We start from the raw sequence: 23,965 nt of genomic DNA, 5'->3' as shown, positions 1-23,965 counted from the left end.
ACACACACAGTCTCTGTGTCCTCAGTCTGCAGCTGTTTACATGACAGGATGTACTGTAGAGCTTTACAGCGGTTTATTATCACTGACATAGTCGGCTCTAATGAAACATGTTTTTCTTCAAACTCAAACATCTACTGGCAGCACACACACACACACACACACACACACAGACACACACACACAGACACACACACAAACCCCTGAGGAGCTGATACAGATAAACAGCAGTGCAGCCGTGTGTTTCCAGGAAAGGCTGATCTCGTATTGAGGAAACCAGATCGTTCAGTTCTTCAGAGGCTGAATGTAAAAATAGAGAAAAGAGTCAGAGCGGCCGAGTCCTCATGAAGTTCACCTCAACACACTGTCAGGGAGTAAATGTTCTGAACTGACTGGACGAAACATCTGTTGTGTCTCTGTGAGGACAATATGAGCATAAAGACACTTGGACTGAAACAAACTGATCAAAGCAGAAAAGTCTTCATGAAGCAACAGACACAGAACTGACAGCACTTCCTGACTGGACTCTGATTGGACAGAACTGACAGCACTTCCTGACTGGACTCTGATTGGTCAGAACTGACAGCACTTCCTGACTGGACTCTGATTGGACAGAACTGACAGCACTTCCTGACTGGACTCTGATTGGACAGAACTGACAGCACTTCCTGACTGGACTCTGATTGGACAGAACTGACAGCACTTCCTGACTGGACTCTGATTGGACAGAACCAAACCTGGTTCGACCCTTGAACAGTGTGCCAGTTCCTGAAGTCCGGCTCGGCCCACCTGACCTTCACTGTGGGCGGCAGAGCAGCAGAAACAATCAGACTCATCGTCTAAGAGGAGGAGGAGGAGGAGGAGGAGGACTCTTCATCATCTGCAGCAGCTCTGCTCAAAGTTTCTCAAAGACGAGTTACTTTTCCTGCAGACAAACTTCTTCTGTCCATCATGTGGAGGCAGAAGAGTCTGAGACTGATGGTGCTGAGTCCAAACTTCTACCTGACGGAGCAGAAAGTATCTGACAGTCAGTCAGAGGAGGACGGGGGGGGGGGAATCATTTATTTCACAAAATACAATCTGAAGGTCAGATTTTCACAGCAGACTGAACCAGGTGAGCGAGCTAACTCGCTACATGTTGCTGTGGGACGCCGTTGACGTCTGTACAGTGAAGATCATGGCGGTGCTGCTCCTCTCTGAGGACAGACCTGCAGTAATCCGTGTGACGTTCGGAGCTGAACTCCTCACACCCTCATCCCTGACAGACGCCTCAGATAAAGCTGCGGCGTGCTTATTTTCCCGCCGGACAGCCGGAACATTCTCATTCTCCACATCCACACACGCCGCGCTTTGAAGTGGGACAATGCAGCCAGAGAACATGCACAAGGATTTACCAGCTTACGTCCAGAAATCTAAATGAAGGCATCTGAGCACCGCTGAGGTTTGAGCAGCACTCGTTATGCAGGGCAGCGAACGGTGCGTTTAGGGACACGCGGGAAACTGGAGCTTCCAGTCCATGAATAATTTCTGCAGTCACTTCAGCGTTCCTCGGTCCTCGGCCATGTTGCACTCAGCTAAATGAGCGTGTTTGGTCTCTGAGGGGCAGCTAACGCCTCCTCACATGCAGGCGTATTGATTCAGTGAAATGAAGCTTCCAGCGCTGTGATGCTGCTGCTGCGGCGTCTTAATGACTGCAGAGCGAAGCCTCCACAGCAGCGGCTCCCCGCTGGGCGGGTTAACAGGAGAGGATCAGCCCGCATCGCTGGAACATCAGACCTCATTTGGTTTGTGTGTTATTGTTGTCACTGGATGCTACATTAGCATGCAGCAGCTGCTCTGGGTTTGTTTTACATCGCTCTGTTCAGAAGCTCTCAGTGAACATCACACAGTAAACACACAATCAGCCTGCTAAACAGTGACACCTGTGGCCGTTCTGTGAACTGCAGTCAGCTTTGATTTAACAAAGGCGCCACACTGTGTACCTGAACACTAGCAAAGATCAACAAAGGCCCCGTTCACATTGGAGGGAGTCAGTCCAGCTAGAGTAGCATTGAATCCAGATCGCCTTTAAGCTGGCCCGAATCCCGCTCTAGCCAGATTGATGTCCCCAGTGTGAACGGGGTCAGAGATTATGAACAAACTCAGTCTGTACAGTTTAGCTAAGCTGGCTCTGATGACCACAAATATATGAACATGTGTATCTGATGGAGAAGTTTGTAAAAATATTCACTTGAACTTTTCAGTTTTCTTTGGATGAATACGTCACCGTCCTGTGATGATATCGTTAAAGTCAACCTCACCTGAGGCATCACCCCCCCCTCATTGCCTTTAATGCCTCGCCGGGCTCGCTCCACCTCAGAGCAGAAGAGAAGGAGCAGATTTATATATATAGAGGGAAAGAGAGCGAGTATCCGGGGCAGGAGCGCGGCCAATTAGAGAGCCGCCTTAGGTCGTCCTGTTATCTTTCTCACACACAGCCTCAACAGGATGTACACACAAAGCCCTGCCCTGGGGTGTACGCACACACACACACACACAGACACACACACACATATACACATATATATACAAACAGTGTTTTATTAAAACACTGTGTGCTCCAGCGTCCGTTATACACACACACACACAGTCAGACACACACACACAGTGGAGACTTGATCTAACAAGGTCAAAAGCAGAACTGGAGGGAGGAAGTGGGCGCAGGAGAAAGAGAGAGAGCCGGGGAATCGGAGACGAGAGGGGAAGGAGGAAAAGAGGTCGGGATGTGACGGAGAGGGAGAAAACGAGGAGGAGACGTGAAGGAGCTGCAGAGGAGGCCAGCTGCTCCTGTGGTTCCGAACCGAGACTTCACTCAGACCGTTTATATCCAGACCGATTCAGCAGCGCCTCAGTCAGGAGCTCTTCATGTGTTTAACGCCGCAGAAAAGACGCCAGCGATCAAAGCTACAGAATTTCTGAGCAGCACACAGCTGAAGCAGTGTTTTCACAGGCTAACCAGGAGGTCAGCCTCTCACACAGCCAATCAGAGTCCACCATTGTTTTGTGGATTATATAAATAAATGAATGTCAAACAGTCTGTACTTATATAACGCTTTTCTACCTAGCGCTTCACACTACTTCACATTCACCCCTTTCACACACACGTCCACACACCAATAGTGCAACCACTGGAACAACGTAGGGTTAAGTGTCTTGTCCACGGACACGTTGGCCTGCAGCCAAGACGGGGGATCGAACCACTCTACCACCTGAGGGGACAGGAAGTGCTAACATGCTAACATGCTAAGAGCTTCCTGTTTGTCGTTTGTCTACATGTGTGGTTATTTTATGGTGAAAGCAGTTGAAGTGTCATTAAAGGGAAGTTCGGTGAATTGGTTCTTACTTTGTCTCATTATTTGCCTCCATAGAAAGACACATAATTGCACTGAGCTGCATCATGCAGCACCGAGCTAATCCTCATCCAACTACTAATCCTCAGCACGGTGTCAGTGCTAATCCTAATCCAGCCCATTAAAGTCAGCATAAAATGGCTTTTTGAGATTATCTTGCTTTTCACACTTTTCTTTGTAATCTGACCTCAAAGTGATCAAATATCAGATCTGATCCATGACACACACTTCAATTCTTTATGTACTGAACTACAGCAACATGTCATGTAACGTTTGTATTTTACACTGAAAGGCATGGAAGTGGCTGTCATGAAGTGAGCAAAGGAAGAGGAAGTGGCAGCATTACAATTCTTTGGTAACCTGAGAGCTGAAAGGATGTGAAGTGTCAACATCGGATCTGGTGGAAGCTGAAGTGAGAGATGGTGAAGGATCTTTGAAAGGAGACGATGTGGCTCCTGAAAGTCCTGAAGTGTTTCCTCTCTGATGTAGACGACCTGAAACCTGAAAGGCTTTGAAGTGTCACAGAAACAGAAGGAAACTCCAGAGGCAGCCAGGATACTGGTTAAGTCCAACAGTAGGATAAAAGCAGTGGAAGTGTCACAGGAAGTGAATGCAGATCGGACTGTGTGACACATGAACCCACTGAAAGGACTGCTGACGGCAATGTGAAAGGTGAATGCAGCGTAACTGCTTTTACTGTCCCAGCTGTGATGTGAAGAGTCCTGTGTATTCATAAAAGGAGTTGCAGTGTTGTTGACAGAAGTGGTAATGTAGAATGTAAGCTAACAGTATTAGCCTGTGTTAATCAAAATCTATGTAAAGGAAAAGCTACCCGGCTGCAGGAGGTGCCGCTTCGCCTCCTTTGAGCATCCTGGACAGCGAGGGGACGTGAGGCTGCGTCAGGAGGACAGGTCTCACCCGTCCCTCCCCTGTGGATAGATGATCTGCTTCTCCGTCTCACGTTTCCTTTACTCTCCTCCTTTCCCATCATCCCCTCCGCTCCTTTCGTTTCCCCGACTTTTGTACCGCTTCTATTTTTTCAGTGCTTTTCTCTCATCCGGTGACATTTCAGCTGCTTTCAAGCCTTCATAATAAAAGTGTGTGTGACCGTGTTCATCTCCAGGTGGGACGGCCTGAGCGCTCAGCCCGGACAGCTGACTGGAGGAGACGCAGCGGGCGCTGTGATGGATGCAGATTAGAGGAGATGAGGCAGATTAAGAGGCTGTTATTAATCTGAGAGCGCCGGCTATCAGCTGTGAAGTGATTGTGTCTGATGAAGTGTGCGTCTGATCACAGATCACATCCGTCCACAGTCAGACGTGTGTGTGTGTGTGTGTTGATGATGCTCCTCCTACAGCTCCACTGCTGCTGCTCTCTGCACTTCTTCTTCTTTGGTTTGTGGTAACAGATGATTCAGATCTGAGGTCAGGCTAACGCAGTTAGCGAGGTGGACATTTTGTTTCAGCGTGCATTTAAATCAGACGATCGCGCTCACGCAGGATTTCTAATTCAAATCAAACATACATCGGTCGCCTAGCAACCTGTGGAGTTTACAAAGGACGCCTGGGTCTGCCGGGCTTCAGCCTGTGAGCCAGAGTAGAACCAGGTTTGGTTTGGACCAATCAGAGCCCCCCCCTCACTTCGCTCTAAAGTGAAGTGAGAGGTTTAACATATAAAACGTGTTCTGGTGAAACAGTCATTTACACTCTGCTGCTGTCATTTCAATCATTAGAGGTCTACACACACACTGAAATATCCTCAGTGCTTTAGGTCTGTAAACACACACACACACACACTTAGTCACAGACACACACACACACACACACACACACTTAGTCACAGACACACACACACTCACACACACTCTGTCACGCCTTTCCCTCCAATCAGTGCGGCTCTTTCTTCTGCTGCATCAGGCTCTTATCTGGCTCGCCCTCCATCTCTCTCTCTCTCTCTCCACTCATTCAGAGCCGCTCGTCTTCAGGCTGCAGCAGGTGAGGCCAGCACAACAAGCAGGCTGCAGACACTACTGTGCAACACAACACACAACACACTGTACAACACACTGTACAACACAACACACACTGCTGTACATGCACGGGCAAACAGGTAACATCACTCTTGGTAGCCAGTACATGTTGCTGCGTATGTTTCACAGTAACACACAGTAACACACACACACACACACACACAAACACACACGAACACACACTGCTGTCATGTTTACTGCAGGTGTTCTAAACTGTATGAGGAACTAATTGAAGTGTTGTACAACACCTGCACCCTGTGTGTGTGTGTGTCTGTGTGTGTGGAGCTGTGTGTGTGGAGCTGTGTGTGTGTGTGTCTGTGAGTGTAGAGCTGTGTGTGTGTCAGAGTGGGACAGAGTGCTTTTGAAGCTGCATTGGCTGCAGCTCTCCTGCTTTGACTGTGTGTTTGTACTTGTGTTAATCTGAGAGAGCAGAAGCCAATTTACAGAGCTGTGAATCTATTTCACAGCTGTTTGACCACACACACACACACACACACACACACACACACACACACACACACACACACACACACACACGCACACACACGCACGCACGCACACACACACACACACACGCACGCACACACACACGCACACACACACACGCACACACACACGCACACACACACACACACACACACACACACACACACACACACAGTGTAAATGACTGTGTATGGCTCGGGGCTTCTGACATTTAAACACTCCTCAGAAAAAGCAGCAGGTTTAATGCAGGACACACACACATGTTGTGTGTGTTTGTGTGTCTGTTTGTTGGTGTGTTATGAGGAATCAGATCTTGTGATGTGTGTTTGTGTGGCAGCTCGCTGCAGCAGGGATCCTGCGGTGATAAGAAGTGAGTCATCAGGATGCTGTGACAGCGGCGGCGATGAAGAGTCTGCACGACTCGCCGCCTCCTAACTGCACCTCACAACCAGCGCCATGTGTTTTAGATCTGGAAACAACTGAACACTTACACAACACACACACACTCATACACACACACAGACACACAGACACACACACAGGCTTGTAAACGCAAAGACGTGCATTCACACAGTCACAGATGGAGCGAGCGGCCGAGCTGTTGGCTTCATCCTAATCAGCGGAGCTAACCCCACCTCCAACACACCAACACTCTGTGCTGCTGCTGCAACCTTGATGTGCATGTGAGACCTGTTCAATCTGCTCACACACACCCACACACACACACAGACACACACACACAGGCGCACACACACGGTCTTACCGGAGATGATGGAGGCATGTCTGAATTCCTCAGAGAAATGGATCGGCTCGTACGGAGACGTCTCATAAAACTCTTCCCCTGAAAGACAAAACAGAGGGTTCAGCTGGTTTACACACACAGCGCACACACACACAGCGCACACACACACAGCGCACACACATCTCTGCACATATACACACATCTGACCATCTGGAAAGTACCTTCAAAGTCAGTTTGTCTGCACAAATTTGTTTCAGCTCCAAAAACATGTGAAACTTCCAGAAAAATAAACTTCAGTGTCTGCTGAGACACAGACACACACACAGCTCTGCACGCACACACACACACAGATGTGTGTCTGTCCTGTCCTAACATGCTGCAGCTGTGTCTCATTGTCCCTCCACCTCTGGTTGTCTCCTGCTGTGTCTTCTTCTTTTGGACCTTTGCTAGCTGCTTCTCTGACCATTAGCAGGACCAGCGGCCTCTTGTGGCAGGGGGAGGAACTACCACGTATGTTCATGAAAGCCGCCTGCTGTCCTGCGACAGAGTCAAAGGGTGTTGTGGGTAGTTGCAGGCTGCAGCAGAGACCATGCTCACGTCTCTCATTGGTCTGACACAGCCGTCACTCTCACCCCTTCCTGTCAGCGGTGGCGGCGGTGGCGGCTCTGTTGATCACATCATGGCGGCAGGTTTCAGATTTCAGCTCCATATTTTGTTCTTTAAACGTCCTGCATGCTGAGCAGAGGCCTGAGCTGCTGCCAGAAACCAGCACACACACTCTGAGAGACACACACACACACACACACACATCAAGGACAACAGTCAGCTCGACTGAGTCAGGAACAGGAAGTGAGCTCAGGACGCCGCTCGTCAGCAGCAGCAGCTCTCATGGCTGCGTTTACAGCCTGAACCTGAACGTTTAAACTCTCTGTGTTCTGATGCTGCAGAGACACAACCAGCAGACACACTGCAGGACAAGAGAAGAAGAAACAGACACACACAGCCTGAGAGGCAGCGGTGACAGGAGGAGGCAGGTCAGGGGTCAAACGCCAGGCAGCCAACGGGAAGATGCTGCTGCAGGAAACAACTAAATAAATACTCAGACTGAAACACTGACCAATCAGAGCACTCTGACTGATCATGTGATCATGTGACAGGACCCTTTACAGGAGTGTTTGTTCAGATGTCCTGACGGCGTCTGATTGGACGGTGTGTGTTGAAGTAGGGACACACACTCAGCTTCATATTAACATCATGTCTATATTTATACCTCCCACACACACACACACACACACACACACACCGTGACACATGGGGGGGGGGCACGATGACACAGCAGTGTGTCATCATGATGTGCTGAATCAGCCTAAATGTTACTTTTATTTATTACATTAAACGTCTCCTCACACATCACAGACACACTTAAAGAGTCTGAACAGCTGCTCTGCACTCCAGGCCACACGAGGCCTTCAGCGTGTGTTTGCGTGTGTGTGTTTGCGTGTGTGTGTGTGTGTTTACATCCTGCTGTTGGCCTGCAGCAGGTTGATATGATCTCATTGCAGCGCCCCCTGCAGTCACATCAGGCCAGGTCTGGATCACTGAACATCAGTCCTGCTGCAGCATGGTTCAGGCTGCAGCCTCCACAGACCAGGTCCTGATCTAAACCTGGTTCATCTTAAACCTGCCTCACAGCTGGTTGGACCAGAGTCCAGCCCGGTCTGGAGCAGGTTTGCTCTGTGGTGTGAGCGCTCCCCGTCAGGAGGAACCAGACTGCCCCTCTTTGCTCCTGCAGCCGGGGTCGGCACGGCGGTGTGTGGAGCTGATGATGGAGCTGATGATGGAGCTGATGGAGCTGATGATGGAGCTGATGGAGCTGATGACGGAACTGATGATGGAGCTGATGGAGCTGATGACGGAGCTGATGATGGAGCTGATGACGGAACTGATGATGGAGCTGATGATGATGGAGCTGATGATGGAGCTGATGATGGAGCTGATGATGGAGCTGATGATGGAGCTGATGATGGAGCTGATGATGATGGAGCTGATGATGGAGCTGATGATGGAGCTGATGAGCTGATGATGGAGCTGATGATGGAGCTGATGATGATGATGGAGCTGATGATGATGGAGCTGATGATGGAGCTGATGATGGAGCTGATGATGGAGCTGATGATGATGGAGCTGATGATGGAGCTGATGAGCTGATGATGGAGCTGATGATGATGGAGCTGATGATGGAGCTGATGATGGAGCTGATGATGATGGAGCTGATGATGATGGAGCTGATGATGGAGCTCAGCATCGCCGCGGCTGCAGCTGATCAAAGAGGGACGGACGCAGCATTAGGACGTCTTTCTTCCTCAGATGCAGCCTGACAGAAGGAACTAAGCCCGGGTCTTCAGACCCACCACGTCCTGTCTGCTGTGTCTCTAATCTTTGTGCCACTCTTTAGCGTGCCAGCTAACTGGAGCGGCTGTTTACTCCCGGCCCGGATCAGCGCCGCTCTGAATGCTCGCTGCGATCGTTTGCCACCCGTGAGCATTTGTCTGGCATTTAGCAGCGACGTGCCCTCCCACTGCTCCGCTGGCACCGCTTCTGTCTGCAGAGTGGAGATCATCGTGTCCCGCCGAGCTTCCACTAATTTACTCTCACAGAGCTAAATAATATTTTCTGAGAGACAAACAGACGACTGCAGCTCCAGATAACTGGATCAACCGGAGGAAGCCCACGCCTCCTGCGCCGCACCTGCCATGTTCTGCTGTGGTTTCACGTGCAGATGTTCGCGGTGAGGAAGGTTTCAGAGAGGCCGCCTCTCTAAATAAAAGCTGCAGGCGAGCAGCCCGGGTCTATTTCTGGCAGTGATGTCCACAGATTGGAGCTGAGGGGAGATGAAAGGGAGGCTGAAGCTCTCGGCCAAAGTGCTGCTCTGAGGCTGCAATTACCGGCAGGAGCTGCTCCCTGCCTGTCTCTGAGGACACGTCCACGTTCGGACAGCAGCACAGGACAGAGGACACGCCGGCCTCCATCACAGGTCGGCCCAGAGCACCTCCTGACAGCTGACTGGACCATCTGTCAGTGTTTGTCAGGCTAACCTGAACCAATCAGATGAAAGAAAAACAACCAGCTGCTGAGGCCCTTTGGAGGCTAGCATGTAGCACTTAGCATGTGTGTAGATTGTTGTTTCTTTGTGAGGACAATATGATCTAAGCTAACCAGGCTGTTCCAGCTAGCGGACCGCTAACACTGATTTCCAATTCACTCAGAGGACAGGACACATCAACACCACACACACTGCAGAGAGGACGGAGCTCATCATCACACACTCATTCAGCTGTTCTGTCACAAAGAGGGGTGCAGAAAAATCTGCTAACTGTTCACCACACAACACTGCACAACAAGACTGCACAACAACACTACACAACACTGCACAACACCACACAACACTGCACAACAACACTACACAACACTGCACAACAACACCACACAACACTGCACAACAACACCACACAATTTTCATTTGTATTTTCACTGAGTAAAGTTTGATGTTTCATGATTTCGATTCTGACGTGAAGATGAATCTCTTCATAAATGCGTTGACCTCAGATCTGTCAGTCATGTAATGAGCAGGATCAGACGTCTCTGGTCCACAGACGCCATTTTTAACTATGTACTCATTTAAACATTCTGCTCAGCCGCACGGTTAATGATAACACGCTGGCTGTTTCACCTGAAGGTTAATTATCAGAGCCGTGTTCATGAAATGATGAGACACCTTGAAAGCAAGAGCGTGTCAGAGAGAGGGCGTGTGTGTCTGTGTGTGTCTGTGTATGCCTGTGTGTGTGGGGCTGTGTGTGTGAGTGTCTGTGTGTGTGTGTGAGTGTGTGTGCCTGTGTGTGTGGGCGTGTGTGTGTGTGAGTGTGTGTGAGTGTCTGTGTGTGTGTGCCTGTGTGTGTCTGTGTGTGTGTGCCTGTGTGCCTGTGTGTGTCTGTGTGTGGGCGTGTGTGTGTGTGTAGTCCAGCCTGAGGGAGAGGCAGTGATGGTAAACACAGCAGCTGTTTATGTATGAAGCTGTAACAGTGATTCCAGCCTGCAGGCACACACACACACACACACACACACACACACACCTTTGCAGCGCTCAGGTTGGGTGAAGCTGTGCTGAGGGCACTTTTTATTGACTGCTGTAACCTGACCGCTGCAGCTGACGGTGCACAGGAAGTCCCCGGAGCCTTTCAGATTAAAGGTCCCACATCACACACACTCTGCGTCTCAGGTGTCGCTCCGAAAGTGTTTTCCAGCTTTGGATGTCCTGTGTTTAACCCTTTCATTCCAGCGCCCGTCCCTTTAAATGAGCTGCTGATAAGTGCCGGTAACTGCAGATTACAGGTGGACCAGGACACGATCCGACTCACTGCCCCTAGTGGACTGTGGAGGAACTGCGGATTTTGACTAGGGACCCAGAGGACATGAGAAAAGTCCGGGCCCTTTTCTTTTCTTCACTCACATCAATCAAAAATAATCCTATGTGTCCCTTTGTGATGTCATAAGGAAACCACGTTCTTCCTGAAAGACAGACACTGAGCATCCACAGGCACAACCAAGGAAAGAGCATCAAAGGCCTGCATGGACTCTGAGGGACTTTCTGTCCTCTGAGGATCCGACGTTACACGATTCAAGAAAAAAGCTGCATGTGTGAGTTTCGCCGCCGCGACTGTCGTCTGTGTAATACGCTGAATTTGACAAATTTACAAAGTGCTGCAGCTGCACTCCTCACTGGACTCCTCAGCTTTCACTCCCCTTTTAATTATTACTGACAGAGGTGTGTGTGTGTGTGTGTGTGTGTGTGTGTGTGTGTGTGTGTGTGTGTGTGTCACACACCACCTTCCATTTTCTGTCCTGTCAGATGCTTCCACTCCCTCCAACAGATTAAATGCAGCACAGAACATCAGTGAGACGTCACACACACTGAGCCTCCAGCTAACAAAGCTCCATCACCACAAGCGGAGAGGGACCCGCCATGACATCACTTCCTTAATAAGAATAATCATTCACTTCCTGCGATACGATCAGCGTCCGTCAGACAATGAAATATTTTAAAAATGATAAATTCACAGTAACGGAAAACAAAGTTTGAGCGGGAGGATTTCTGCTTTAACTGATTCATGACTGTAAATGAGATTAATGAGTTTTCTTCTGTAAAAAAAAAATTTTCCTGTGCTATCAGAAGCCTTACAGAGTCCACACACACACACACAGACAGACACACACACACACACCTGTGTTTGAACCTGACACTTGTGTACTCTCTCTCTCTGACACTGTGTGATGACCTCTGACCTCTGACGGTCCCTCTGACAGTCGGTGACATCACAGTAATGTCACCTGGACACCATGTGACAGGAACTTAAGAAGTAACACACTGTTTTGACCAATCAGAGCGGAGCATTCAGCACAGCTGTGTAGGCTCACAGGAAGGTTACGCTCCTAACACACACACACTCAGCAGCAGTGTGTGTGTGTGTTTGCACTCACATCATTAACATGATGAGATGTTTTCATCGCACACCTGCAGCTCCTCACAGGTGAAGGTTTGCTGCATTCACGGAGCTGTGCTGCTTTTTAATCTGCTGCAGAGCCGTCATGTCCGCCGCACACACCTGCCGCCTGATTGCTGCCAGCTGCTGTTTGTTGATGGACACACGCGGCGTGCCAACAAAGACCAACGAACGAGGCGGAAATCCAACAACACGCCCGCCGCGCCTTCAGACGGAGACGAGCCGCTGCTGTTATCAACAGAAAGGCCGGCGCAGAGTCAGACCTGCTGCTCAGCAGGGGGCGCTGCGCCCTCCACACACACCGGCCTGCAGTGTGAGACGGACCTGAAGCTGCGTGTCAGCAGAGCAGCACGGCAGGGGGTCCACGTGCAGCGGTGGCACCACACCACAGTCAGAGACCCCCAGCACTGCTCAGCACAGCAACATGCTGACAGACTGCAGAGTGTCGGCAACAGACACACAAACACACCCTGTGCATGCACGATCAAGCCATGACATCACCGCGGTCAAAGGTCACCTCACAAGACACACTCTGGGCCATGGTTAACCCATCTGATGCTACCTGTGACAGAACCTGACAGATCTGAGGAGGAAGCTCAAGGTCACACAAACAAGACACACATGAGAACAAAGGTCTCAGCGTTGTGTTGTGTGGTGCTTCAGCGCGGCGCCCCCTGTGGACTCGGTGGGTTTAGCACCTGTCAGTCTGAGTCTTCAGGGCGGCTGCAGCCTCTCGGGCTGTGCAGCATTTAAGTAATTGCTCAGACTAGATTGCCAAATCCTTCCGCTAATAGATCAGGCACTTCGTATTGACCAGAGCTGCTTAGCATGCATGCTAATGGCACAGGGCTTTAAGTATTCAGGCCAGTGTGAGCACCTAATCACAGAGGTGCTTAGAGTTCAGCCTGCTAAATTACACATTTAACACTGACATTAGTATTTAGCATGCAGTCAAATAAAAGGCTAATTTACCAGGCTGACTAATGACTGATGTGTTTAGCATGCAGGCTAATGAGCACAGTGTTTAGCATGCAGGCTAATGAGCGAGCTGGAGGCTGATTAGTGTAGCTCCACAGGGAGACGCCGCTGTTTGCTGTTTACTCATCTCATTCTCAGCCGCCTGACACAGAAAGGGCCGCCGAGCGTCTGCTGAGCGCGGCAGAGGACGCAGGCGTGGACACACACGCCGAGTGCTCTTAAATGATCCAGTGTGTGTGTGTGTGTGTGTGTGTGCAGCGATGCTTCTCCCACACAGATGACTGTAAACACACATTTAACCCCCTCTGAGGAGAAGTCTGCAGTCTACAGCTTGTTTACATACAGTAATGAGCTGTGATCACTTCCTGTTTATGTGTCAGGTCACATTGATCCTCACACAGACCTGTTCGCCGCTCAGAGGTCAGACCGATGCAGGCGGCAGCCCTCACAGCTGTGGCTCTTTAAACACAAACAGGAAGTGTTGACACGTTTGTGGATATCTGAGTCACCCTGGATTGATTGAGGACACTGATTATTGATCACTGTAGATTTCCAGAGGAAGAAACAGACACGAGCAGAGAGAGCTCAGACACAGGACATGTCTCTGAGACTCTCTGAGACAATGACTGAAGCAGACATCACAGGGTTAAAGATCAATTACAGAGGCCTGATTAGAAGAAGCTGCACAGTCTGGAGGGCTGGGTGGTTGACACTCGTCACTAATGTTCTCTGACAGCAGATTAAGGCGCCGGCTCGTCCTCAGGCTGATCAGGCTGCGGCGCTGCTGAGGACAGCAGAGGGACGGGGAGCATCTGCAGATCAAAGCCTGATATCCAGGGACTCAGATGAAAGTGTGATGACGGAGGAAGAAGCAATTTGTGGACGGGGAACAGAAAGAGGAGGAAATGGAGAGATCAGAAAGACGGACCTCCATTTGTCTGCTTCCTGACATGCTCTCTGTTCATTAGAGGACGGAGGTGAGACCGGCGCCGCCGCTCACACGGCCTGTTTTAGACATGATTTGTTGTGGCGTCTGAGAAACTTTGATTGTAAAGTTTATCTGTCTGACTCATTCATTACAGAGAGCCGCTGAACACATCGGAGCGGATGTATGAAGATCTGATTCCTGATTGTCCTGCACTGATCCATCACTGGAAGCACGCCGCTGCCACAGGCATTAAACACTCGAGAGCAAAAGTCATGACATCTGTGTGTGTGTGTGTCCTGCAGGACACGAGCAGACAGGAAGTCCTGGTCTTAGGCCCTAGAGCAGGATTGAATCCAGATCGCCTTTAAGCTGGATATGTTCAGATCTGGCTATCACACACGTGTCCGCGCTCAATCCAGCTTAACCCGGCTTGTTTGTTGTCCTCCAAACCACTAGGTGGCGCCTCATAATATACAGAGTCCATTCAGGCCGCGATAGGACCGCGTGTGCATGCATCGTGCGTTTATTTTGTCCCGTGCCAGGCGCAGGGCGACAGGAAGCGCCTCATGTGTAGCCATCATCCTTCTCCTGGATGGTCCGGGCTCAGCCACGTGGTGACAGAAACACTGCAGATGGCAGCGGGGATGAGAAGGGATGAGGACAGATAACGATCCTCTCTCACTAGAAACCTCTCATACGTCCTCACATGTGACTTTTAAAGAGGCCGCCGCTCTTATCAGGCAGACATTCAGAGAGCGCAGAGCTGTGCGGCGGAGAGATGGTCGAGGAGGCGATTAAATCGATTTAAAGACTCATGAAAAGGTTTTATCAGGAAAGACTCGAGTCCCTTTGAGGTGCAGAAATTTGAGGCAAAGACAAAGCGTGACAGACGATCAGAGACACACGTTTGTTCTGAGAGAATGACGCCTTTGAGAGACAACAGACACTGTGTAATTATTGGTTTATCTGTGACCTGAGGCAGGATGGAGGGCTCGCAGTAATCTGCACAGGGAGCAGCCTAAGCCGTCTCCAGAGGGAGGCTGCTGCAGGAGGCCACGCAGCGGGCGGCGGCATCAGTCACGGGCAGCGCTCTGCACGCCTGGCTGATTTCCTCACCTCTGCTCCGAGCTCCTGCTGAGACCAAAGCACGCTGACAGCCCGGCCGGCGAAATGCCTCCGCCTCCCGCTGGTGCTGTTACTGCCGCCGCCATGGACACCAACACCTGGCGGCGGCAGAGGAAGGACTGACCCCCCTCCCTCTGTGCTGATAATGAGGCTAACAGGTTCAGGTGACCTCAGCAAACAGACCTCCATCTACCAGGCATCAAGCAACGAGCTCCTTTTAACCAGAGGTGTGCTGGACCAATCAGCATCCTGTTTCCATGGTGATGGTGCTCCGCCCCTTGAACCCCTGAAGGTGGATGGTTACCTATAAAATCACGCCGCTCTCTGACTGGACGTTCAGGCCTCAGGTTTCATCTGCAGCTCGTCCTCAGCAGGAACACGTTACGTGGCTGATGTGGCGCCCCCCTCTGGTCGTGTTGCCCTCTGCTCTGCCTGCTGTCTTTAAATGAGTCCATGCACATGTATCTGTGAGTGAGGCTCCACAGTGCTGAATAAATCATGGTGCCTGATAAAGAAGTGCAGCTTCTACATTCTGTAGTTTTCCTTTGACGATAAGATTAAACTGCATTCATCGGTTTTTCAGACCCATCTGCCTCCAAAGATGATTCATATTCAGAAGGAGAGTGTGGGATTAAGGCTGAAGTTGATGCGAGCTTTAATCCCAGAGGACACGTCAGAGGTTCTTCTGGAAGCAACAAAGAGTGCTGAAGTGGTCTACGGCCGTCCTCGCTGGTTGGGCCTTCTTCTGTCACTGTGTATCCAAGATGGCAGCCATTGAGGATGAGAAGTGTCTCACGCCTTTAGACACTGTGCGGCTGTGAGAGCACAGCTTTACTTATTTATGAGGCCCAATCAAAACGTTTCATTTGTCATGTGACTGTGGGTCACATGTCAGTCCATCATGGCTTCCTAGTGTTTGTCACAGAATCTTTTTTAATTGGACACACAGCAGTGTGTGTGTGTGTTCACTGCATGATGCTGCAGTGCAGACCCAGCCCAGAATCAGACCCAGTACCAGAATCAGACCCAGCCCCCCTGTTGTTGCTCCTCAGACCTGGTTTGCCGCTCCGCTCTGAATCAGCTGGTGGTCCAGGCTGAAATAATGAATAACCTGCCGAGTGCATGAAGAATATTGCTTTCTCCTCTCAGCAGTCTCACATTATTGCTCTTATGCTCAGCCGCAGGCTGCTGGATGATGTTTGACATCACTGCAATGAAGACTGCAAACACAAATTGGACTGGATGCACGGCGACATAACGCAGCGTGACACATGCTCCCTGTACTCCCAAACAGGCGTTTTATCGGTGTGAAGTATAAAGTGGGGCAGCAGAGAGGAAAGCCGAGCGCCCCCGCCTCCTGACGGAGATGTAACAGATTCAGTCTGTTTAAGGGAGAGTCTGCTGCTGAGGATGTTCTGCAGGAGGAAGCAAAATCTGTTTGGCACACAGAGGCGATGAATCCAGAATCTGGAGCACAATAAAATGAACGGCGGCGAACAGCAACAACGATGACTGAACCTCTTCATCATTCCAGCAGACAAGCAAAGAAGACGAGTGGGCCTGGAGAGGAGCTGAGAGCCGGCGCGCTGCTGAGGAGAATTAGTGGCCATCAAAAGGACGAGTGGCAGCCGCACAAAGAGGATTCTGACTGTCCTGATTCATGATGATGAGACGCCTCTGACAGGTGCTGACGGCAGAAACAGGTTCTCTACAACCGTGGAGGGCAGATTACCTCCTGAGACGTCTGTGCTGACCTCTGACTCCATGTGAAGCCTGGAGGCCACATCCAGGAAACATACAGAGACTCACAGCTCATAACTTAATAAACCATAATATAATAAACAGAGACGGATATGACAGGAAAGCATGACATGAACCAGTCACTGAGGTCTGAGGATGTGCCGATCAGCTGTCATGGTTACATCATCAGAAAACGAAGCTCACGTGTTCAGCTCCTGTGAACCTGTGACGTCTCCTCACAGAAACAACAGCACAACAACAGGTGGGCGGAAACTTTCTGAGTTTGTTCTGAGTGTTTCCTCACACTGCGAATAAAAGACAAGAGCAGCCAGGAAGGACTCCAGCTACCGTCTCCAGGCTCCGCTCTCTCCACCTACAACCAATTTCCTGTCCCTCAGCTCATTAGTCATCTCCACCCTCCCCTTCAACACCTCCAGCTGCTCTCAGAGGATCTGCTAGTGAGAAGAAAGTCTGGAAAGTCTTCAGTGTGAAGCCTGGATGGGCCTGTCAATCACAGCCCTCTAAATTAATACAAGGATGGCCGACAGTGATACTAACTAAACACAAGACCATCACAGACAACAGACCACAGTACAGACGATGACAGACCACAGTACAGACGACAGACCACAGTACAGACGATGACAGACCACAGTACAGATGACAGACCACATTACAGACGACAGACCACAGTACAGACGATGACAGACCACAGTACAGACGATGACAGACCACAGTACAGACGATGACAGACCACAGTACAGATGACAGACCAGAGTACAGACGACAACAGACCACAGTACAGACGACAGACCACATCAGAGACAACAGACCACAGTACAGACGACAACAGACCACAGTACAGACGACAGACCACATCAGAGACAACAGACCACAGTACAGACGACAGACCACATCAGAGACAACAGACCACAGTACAGATGACAGACCATAGTACAGACGACAGACCACATCAGAGACAACAGACCACAGTACAGACGACAGACCACATTACAGACGACAACAGACCACAGTACAGACGACAGACCACATCAGAGACAACAGACCACAGTACAGACAACAGACGACAGACCAGATCACAGACAAGAGACCACATCACATACAACAGACCACAGTACAGACAATGACAGACCACATCCGCATTACAGACGACAGACCACATCACAGACAACAGACCACATCACAGACGACAACAGACCACATCACAGACGACAACAGACCACATTACAGACGACAGACCACACTTCCTGTTTTTATCTGTATTACAGATTGCTCTGTGGCGGACATCTTTGATGCACCTTCAGCTCTGCTTCCTGTGTTTCTGTGTGACTGGTCGATTTAAATAAACTGTATTATTGTTATTATGGACTCAAAGACTTCATTCTGCTTAATCTGCTTCCACATACTGACCATACTGAGTTTTTAATCCCTCTCTGGGCACCTGCTCCACTGGAACACGTCCTCAGTGTGGGATGCAGAGAAACTTTTTGTCAGCCTCACCTGTTTTTTCTTGTCTTTCTAAGTTTTAAGCTGAAAAGCCAACAAATCCTCTTCTGCCCTGTTAAATATTCATGCATGAAAAACAGAGCAGCACAATTTCTTTTGTTCATTTTCACATGAAAGAAAAAAAATATAGCCTGAATCCACAGAGCTCACTTCTTACTGGACACATTCTGAATGCATCAGAAGTGTGATGTAATTAACGCAGCAGCAGATGAACCGTTTAAAGCTCTTTGTAGTCAGACGTCTTCCTCCCGTCTGCATGCAAACTCCACATTATTTGTGGGATGTTTTAAGATGTATGAGTCAAGGCTGCTTCCTACATAAACCTGTTCACCTGTCAAATCCTGGCTGCTAACTGACGTGCACAAACAGCTTTATTTCTGATTTGATTAATCATCCTGTCCTGTGAGACAGCACGAGGAGCTCTGATGATGGAAGGCAAACATGTATGAACACACACAGCTCCATCTTCACAGGCACTGAGCTTCCAGGCTCTGACACACCAACAGCTGCTGGGAGTCGCAGCTCTGAACATTTGTGCTTCTGTTCTGCACTAAATCTGACACCCAGGTGCTGCGGCATCACACTACCGCGACAGTAAACCGATCAAAATGGCCGCCTTTCCCTCTGTCTGTGTGATTTGTAAAAACAGGAGGTGACTTCTGATAAAACTACATTTGAAGGCTCTGATTGAAGTGTTTTTCAGCAGTCTCCTATAAAATATTTACACTTTCCAGAATGTTCTTTTTTTCAACATTAAAAACAGAATAAACAACATCTGCAGCTGAAAACATCAGACACTAATGAGTCAAATTAGACGAGAAGGAGGTCACACCAGGAAGTGCTCACAGAAGCCTGTTGTGTACACAGATAATGAGCCAACAATTAAGACGCACAAAGGCACGAAGACACACAAGCGCCACAGTTTGTCCTTCCAACGTTCAGCGAGCAGGTTTCAAAGCAGCTCACAGACCTGAGCGCTGCCGAGGCTGCAGCTCATCCAGTAAACACACACCAAACATTCAGCTGAGGCACACGGTGCTGACACTGCAGGGCTGAGACACACACACACACTCACAGACACACGCAGACACACACACTGTGGAGAGAATCACATCAACGAGTGTCACCAACTGTGGAGACGTTGTGTTTCTGTACATTACAACTTTGGCCACCATGTGTGTGTCTGTTTGACTTAGAGTGTGTGTGTGTGTGTGTGTGTGTGTGTGTGTGTGTGTGTATAAGATGCAGGGCTGGCACTACAGAGACATCCTTAGTGGAATGGAGAACAAAGAGAGTGGCTCTTAATGAGCTCTGCCACTGCTGAGACCCAAACTAGGCCAGCCAGCAGGGCCTGTGTGTGTGTGTGTGTGTGTGTGTGTGTGTGTGTGTGTGGTGCTGACACACACAGAACCAGAGTGCAGGACCGGCAGTGGGATGTGAACCAGCCACAGGCGTCAGCCAGGTGACTGAAAACACAGCAGCTCTGCAGAGAGCGGTTCATGTGAAGGACTCGTTTGTTCCGTTCAAATTCCCACAGAAGCTTCTGGAACATTTCTACACACACACCAACACAACAGATCGATACAACACACTCCACAGATACCTGCAGCCCAGCGCCGTTAAATATCGGTGATGACTGATGACACGTGAATGCTCTGCAGATTTAAAGGTCGTGTGAACAAAGTGTTTTATAATCTGTGACAGATTAGGGTCAAAGCTGTTTTAATGGAACACTTTTAACATTTGATGAGTTTCTGAGAGGTTCTCCTTCCTGTCACATGACCATCAGTGCAGAGTAACGTCCTCCACACTCACACACAGACACAAACAGACACACTAAGCACATGCTCAGCAGCCTCTTACCCTCCGTCAGGCCCATGTGGATGCTCCAGTAGTTCTGCAGGCACTGCAGCTCCTTCTTCATGGCTCTCTTGCAGCGGCAGTCGTACAGCGGCGAGTCCTGCAGCACCTCCAGCGCCCCCTGGCACTCTTTGGAGGCCAGCATGGCGCTGCGCTCCTTGTCCCCGCCGGACAGGCACTGGCGCATGATCCGGTACCTGGAGCTGCACTGGCTGTTCTGGTTGCACAGCTCGGAGGCTCGGACGCAGTCCAGAGGCTCCCTCCATCCGGGCGGGCCCAGCTCCGAGTCGCACACACACACACCTGCAGGAGGAAGCACAGCAACGGGTCAGCGCTCTGATTCAGCCGGACATGTGTGTGTCTCAGTTTACACAGTGTTCATCACACACACACACACACACACTACACACACAACCCAGAACACACACTGTGAATAAACTCCATGAAAATCTGCCGGCTCAGCCTCACTGAGGTCTTTGGCTTCTTTGTTTGGAGCTTCAAACGAGGCACAGACACTTCCTGCTTCTTTGCTGACATCATCGCTGATGTCACTAGGAGGGGACGATGATTGGCTTGGATGGAATGAAGGCATTTGTTACATTATGACAGCAACAAAACTGACCTTTGACCTCATCATCACTAAATCATTTTATAATCCTGAACCTTCACGTGACATTTGAATTGATTTAATTATATTAGTGTATGACGTGTGCGAGTCTGTTACCATGGTAACTCACCATGTCAACATCACCTGGTCAGGAGCAGTTTGTCTCTGACTCCTCCCCTTTACAGACACGCCGTTTCCCTTCCTCGTTCACTCACTCACTCACTCACTCACTCACTCATTGGCTGTGTCCCATTTCAGGGTCTGCATCCTTCGCAGTGCGCATTTTAAGGCCGCTTACGTCACAAAGCTGCGCGAAGGCTGTCCCAATTCGCCAAAAGTCGAAGGGTCCTTCAAATGCGTCCTCCAAATGCGTCCTCCTTTTGCCTGAATTTGGAGGACGCATCGCTACCATCCTTCGTGGCCTTAAATATCCCACAATGCTTTGCGGGCCTACTTTTTGTCCAATAGTACAACGACGGACCAAGCGAGCGGCAGCGGCAGCGGCAGGAGTGCCGAATTCACATTTAAATGTAAGTACAGAGCAGTAGTTCGAGAGTTTTAAAATGCTAGTAGTGACAGTGGCATTAAAAAAATGAGTTTTATATTTACAAACATGACGTCCTGTTGATACGAGGCGCTGTAAACTAAACGCTTTGATTGGATGTTCTTTCTTGTTGTTTACTGTAGTATAGTATAAAGTATAGTTCACGTGAGGAGCAATATTATCGTTATTATATCAAACGGTCATTCTGCCTGTTGGCATTTTGTTGAAGGAGGAGCAGAGAGAAACAGAAGAAACCTGACAACTGATAACGGAGGAGATGAGACTGGAGAGAGAGAGAGAGAGAGAGAGAGAGAGAGAGAGAGAGAGAGAGGGGGAGAGAGAGAGAGAGGGAGGGAGAGGGAGAGAGAGAGAGAGAGAGAGAGAGAGAGGGAGAGAGAGAGAGAGAGAGGGAGAGAGGGAGAGAGAGGGAGAGAGAGGGAGAGAGAGAGAGGGAGAGAGGGAGAGAGAGGGAGAGAGAGAGAGAGAGAGAGAGGGAGAGGGAGAGGGAGAGAGAGAGAGAGAGAGGAGAGAGAGAGGGAGAGAGGGAGAGGGAGAGAGAGGGGAGAGAGAGGGAGAGAGGGGGGAGAGAGAGGGAGAGAGGGGGAGAGAGCAGAGAAAGAACGGACAGACCTCAGCTCATACAGAGGATGTTGGACAGCAGTGATTTTATGTTCTGTGTTATTTAAATGTTACTTATTAGGATGATATTAAATCGTTCTTGTCTCTGTGTTCTTAAACTCTTCTAACCTTGTTACATTATGTGTTTCATCACCTATTTATAATTGAAGTAAACTTTTGAACAACTTCTCAGTGACCACAGTAAATCATTTATTGTGTGTGTGTTGTGTTATGTACAATATTTACAAAGACACAGTTTGAACATTTCTAACTATTTACCAGTGGGCATTATGAAAATGTACAGTTTATTATTTATAAAGATCAGCAGAAAATACTATTCACAAAGAACATATATATAAATGTTTGGCTGAGCAGGAGTCCTTGGTGCTGCTGGACTGGATGATGCCACGGTGAAGACCTTGGAGTCCTCTGGCTGTGAGTGGGACATCATCTGGGGGAGGGGGGTGTCTGTCTCCTCTGTCCACCACATCGTCCATCAGGGTTTGCAGAGCGGACGATCGGCGGCTGCCATGTTACTAAAGATGTTTTTAAAAAGGGCAAAAATAAAAATAATAACTTCAACAGAGCGGCTTCCAACGCAGCTTAAAATATGAAAAGCTATAAAATATGTATCCTCACCCTCCAGAGGTGATGATGGTCAGTACACCTCCTCCAGGACAGACAGCTGGTCCTGCAGGGAGCCCCACTCTCCTCCACCCAGCAGTAATTCTCTGGTGCAGTGACAGACCTGATGCTTAATGACACATTAAAGCAGTGCTTTCAGGGTTATTTGCAGGGTTCTTACACATTTAGCTATTTAATTTAAAGTATTAAAATTACAAACAGACCCTGTATCAAGTCTTACAATTGAATAAAATATAAATTACATTTAATCATATTTGTCTATCTACTGGTTATATATCTAGCGTTTGCTCAGTAACCGGTATATTAATTATGATCAATAATATGGTTAAACAGCAGCTTACCGTCACCTCCCCACTGCGCTCTCCCAGCCTGAAGAAAATGAGCCGTCACCGGTTTTGCTGCCGCTGGAGCCGCCTCTCCTCTTCCTCCAACAACAAATAAATATATTAAAATATTCCAAATGTCTAAATCCACACTGTTGTCCCGTTTGTTGTGTGTCCGTGTTGTGTCGCTGTCGCTGCTTTTGTTTTTCCCGGGGCAAAATTTATGACGTCGCGCCACAATCAGGAAGTGCTTTGAAGGCCAGACCGTCCCATTTACCAACGGTAGAGGATCCTCCGGAGGATCCTCAGGAGGACGCGGCCTCCTGAGACCGCGTAGGCTGCGTCCTCCGAAGGATGCAGACCCTGAATTGGGACACAGCCAGCGAGTCCCCATTTAGCAGAGACTGAGTGAATAATAAAACACATTCTTTTATGGCGCCTCCTGTAGGTGAGGAGGCTGAATGACTTCACAGGGTTTTATTGTTCTTACCCCTGACTGGTGCTTTTATTGTATGGTTGTATATTCCTATGTTTTATCAAACTTATATTTATTCTATTTCATTTTATTCTATTTTATTAGTCAGTTATTCTATGCTTGGTAGGCTGTGTACAGCACTTTGGCTGACCCTGTTGTCTTTTAAAAGGTGCTCTATAAATAAAGATGGATTGGATTGGAGGACGTTACATTTATGACAGGGAGGCTGCGACTCTTCCTGTTTTTTATGTTGTTCCAATACGGCACCCACTTATAATATATGAGCAGACACTGATATTCATGTTAAATATGTCCGTTTGTTGTTGAGTCGAGGTTCAACCCTTCTACTGTGATGTTTGACCTGTGGGAGCTGCAGCAACAGACAGATGGAGTT

At 49.2% G+C, this 23,965-nt stretch overlaps 1 protein-coding gene across 1 annotated transcript in view; it reads right to left on the bottom strand.

Annotated features, from left to right (window-relative positions):
* gfra2b (GDNF family receptor alpha 2b) overlaps positions 1–23,965 on the bottom strand; it is a 45,416-nt gene that overhangs the window by 17,345 nt on the left and 4,106 nt on the right. Inside the window, exons 2-3 of the mRNA XM_028418539.1 lie at positions 20,363–20,662; positions 6,665–6,742 (exon numbers count right to left, since the gene is read on the bottom strand). Of these exons, the coding sequence (XP_028274340.1) occupies positions 6,665–6,742; positions 20,363–20,662 (378 nt within the window). The remainder of the gene's footprint in view (positions 1–6,664; positions 6,743–20,362; positions 20,663–23,965) is intronic.

This window comes from Parambassis ranga, chromosome 12 (genome assembly GCF_900634625.1).
Source record: "Parambassis ranga chromosome 12, fParRan2.1, whole genome shotgun sequence".
NCBI classification, from domain to species: Eukaryota; Metazoa; Chordata; class Actinopteri; family Ambassidae; genus Parambassis; species Parambassis ranga.
This window is presented reverse-complemented; position numbering and strand designations above follow the sequence as displayed.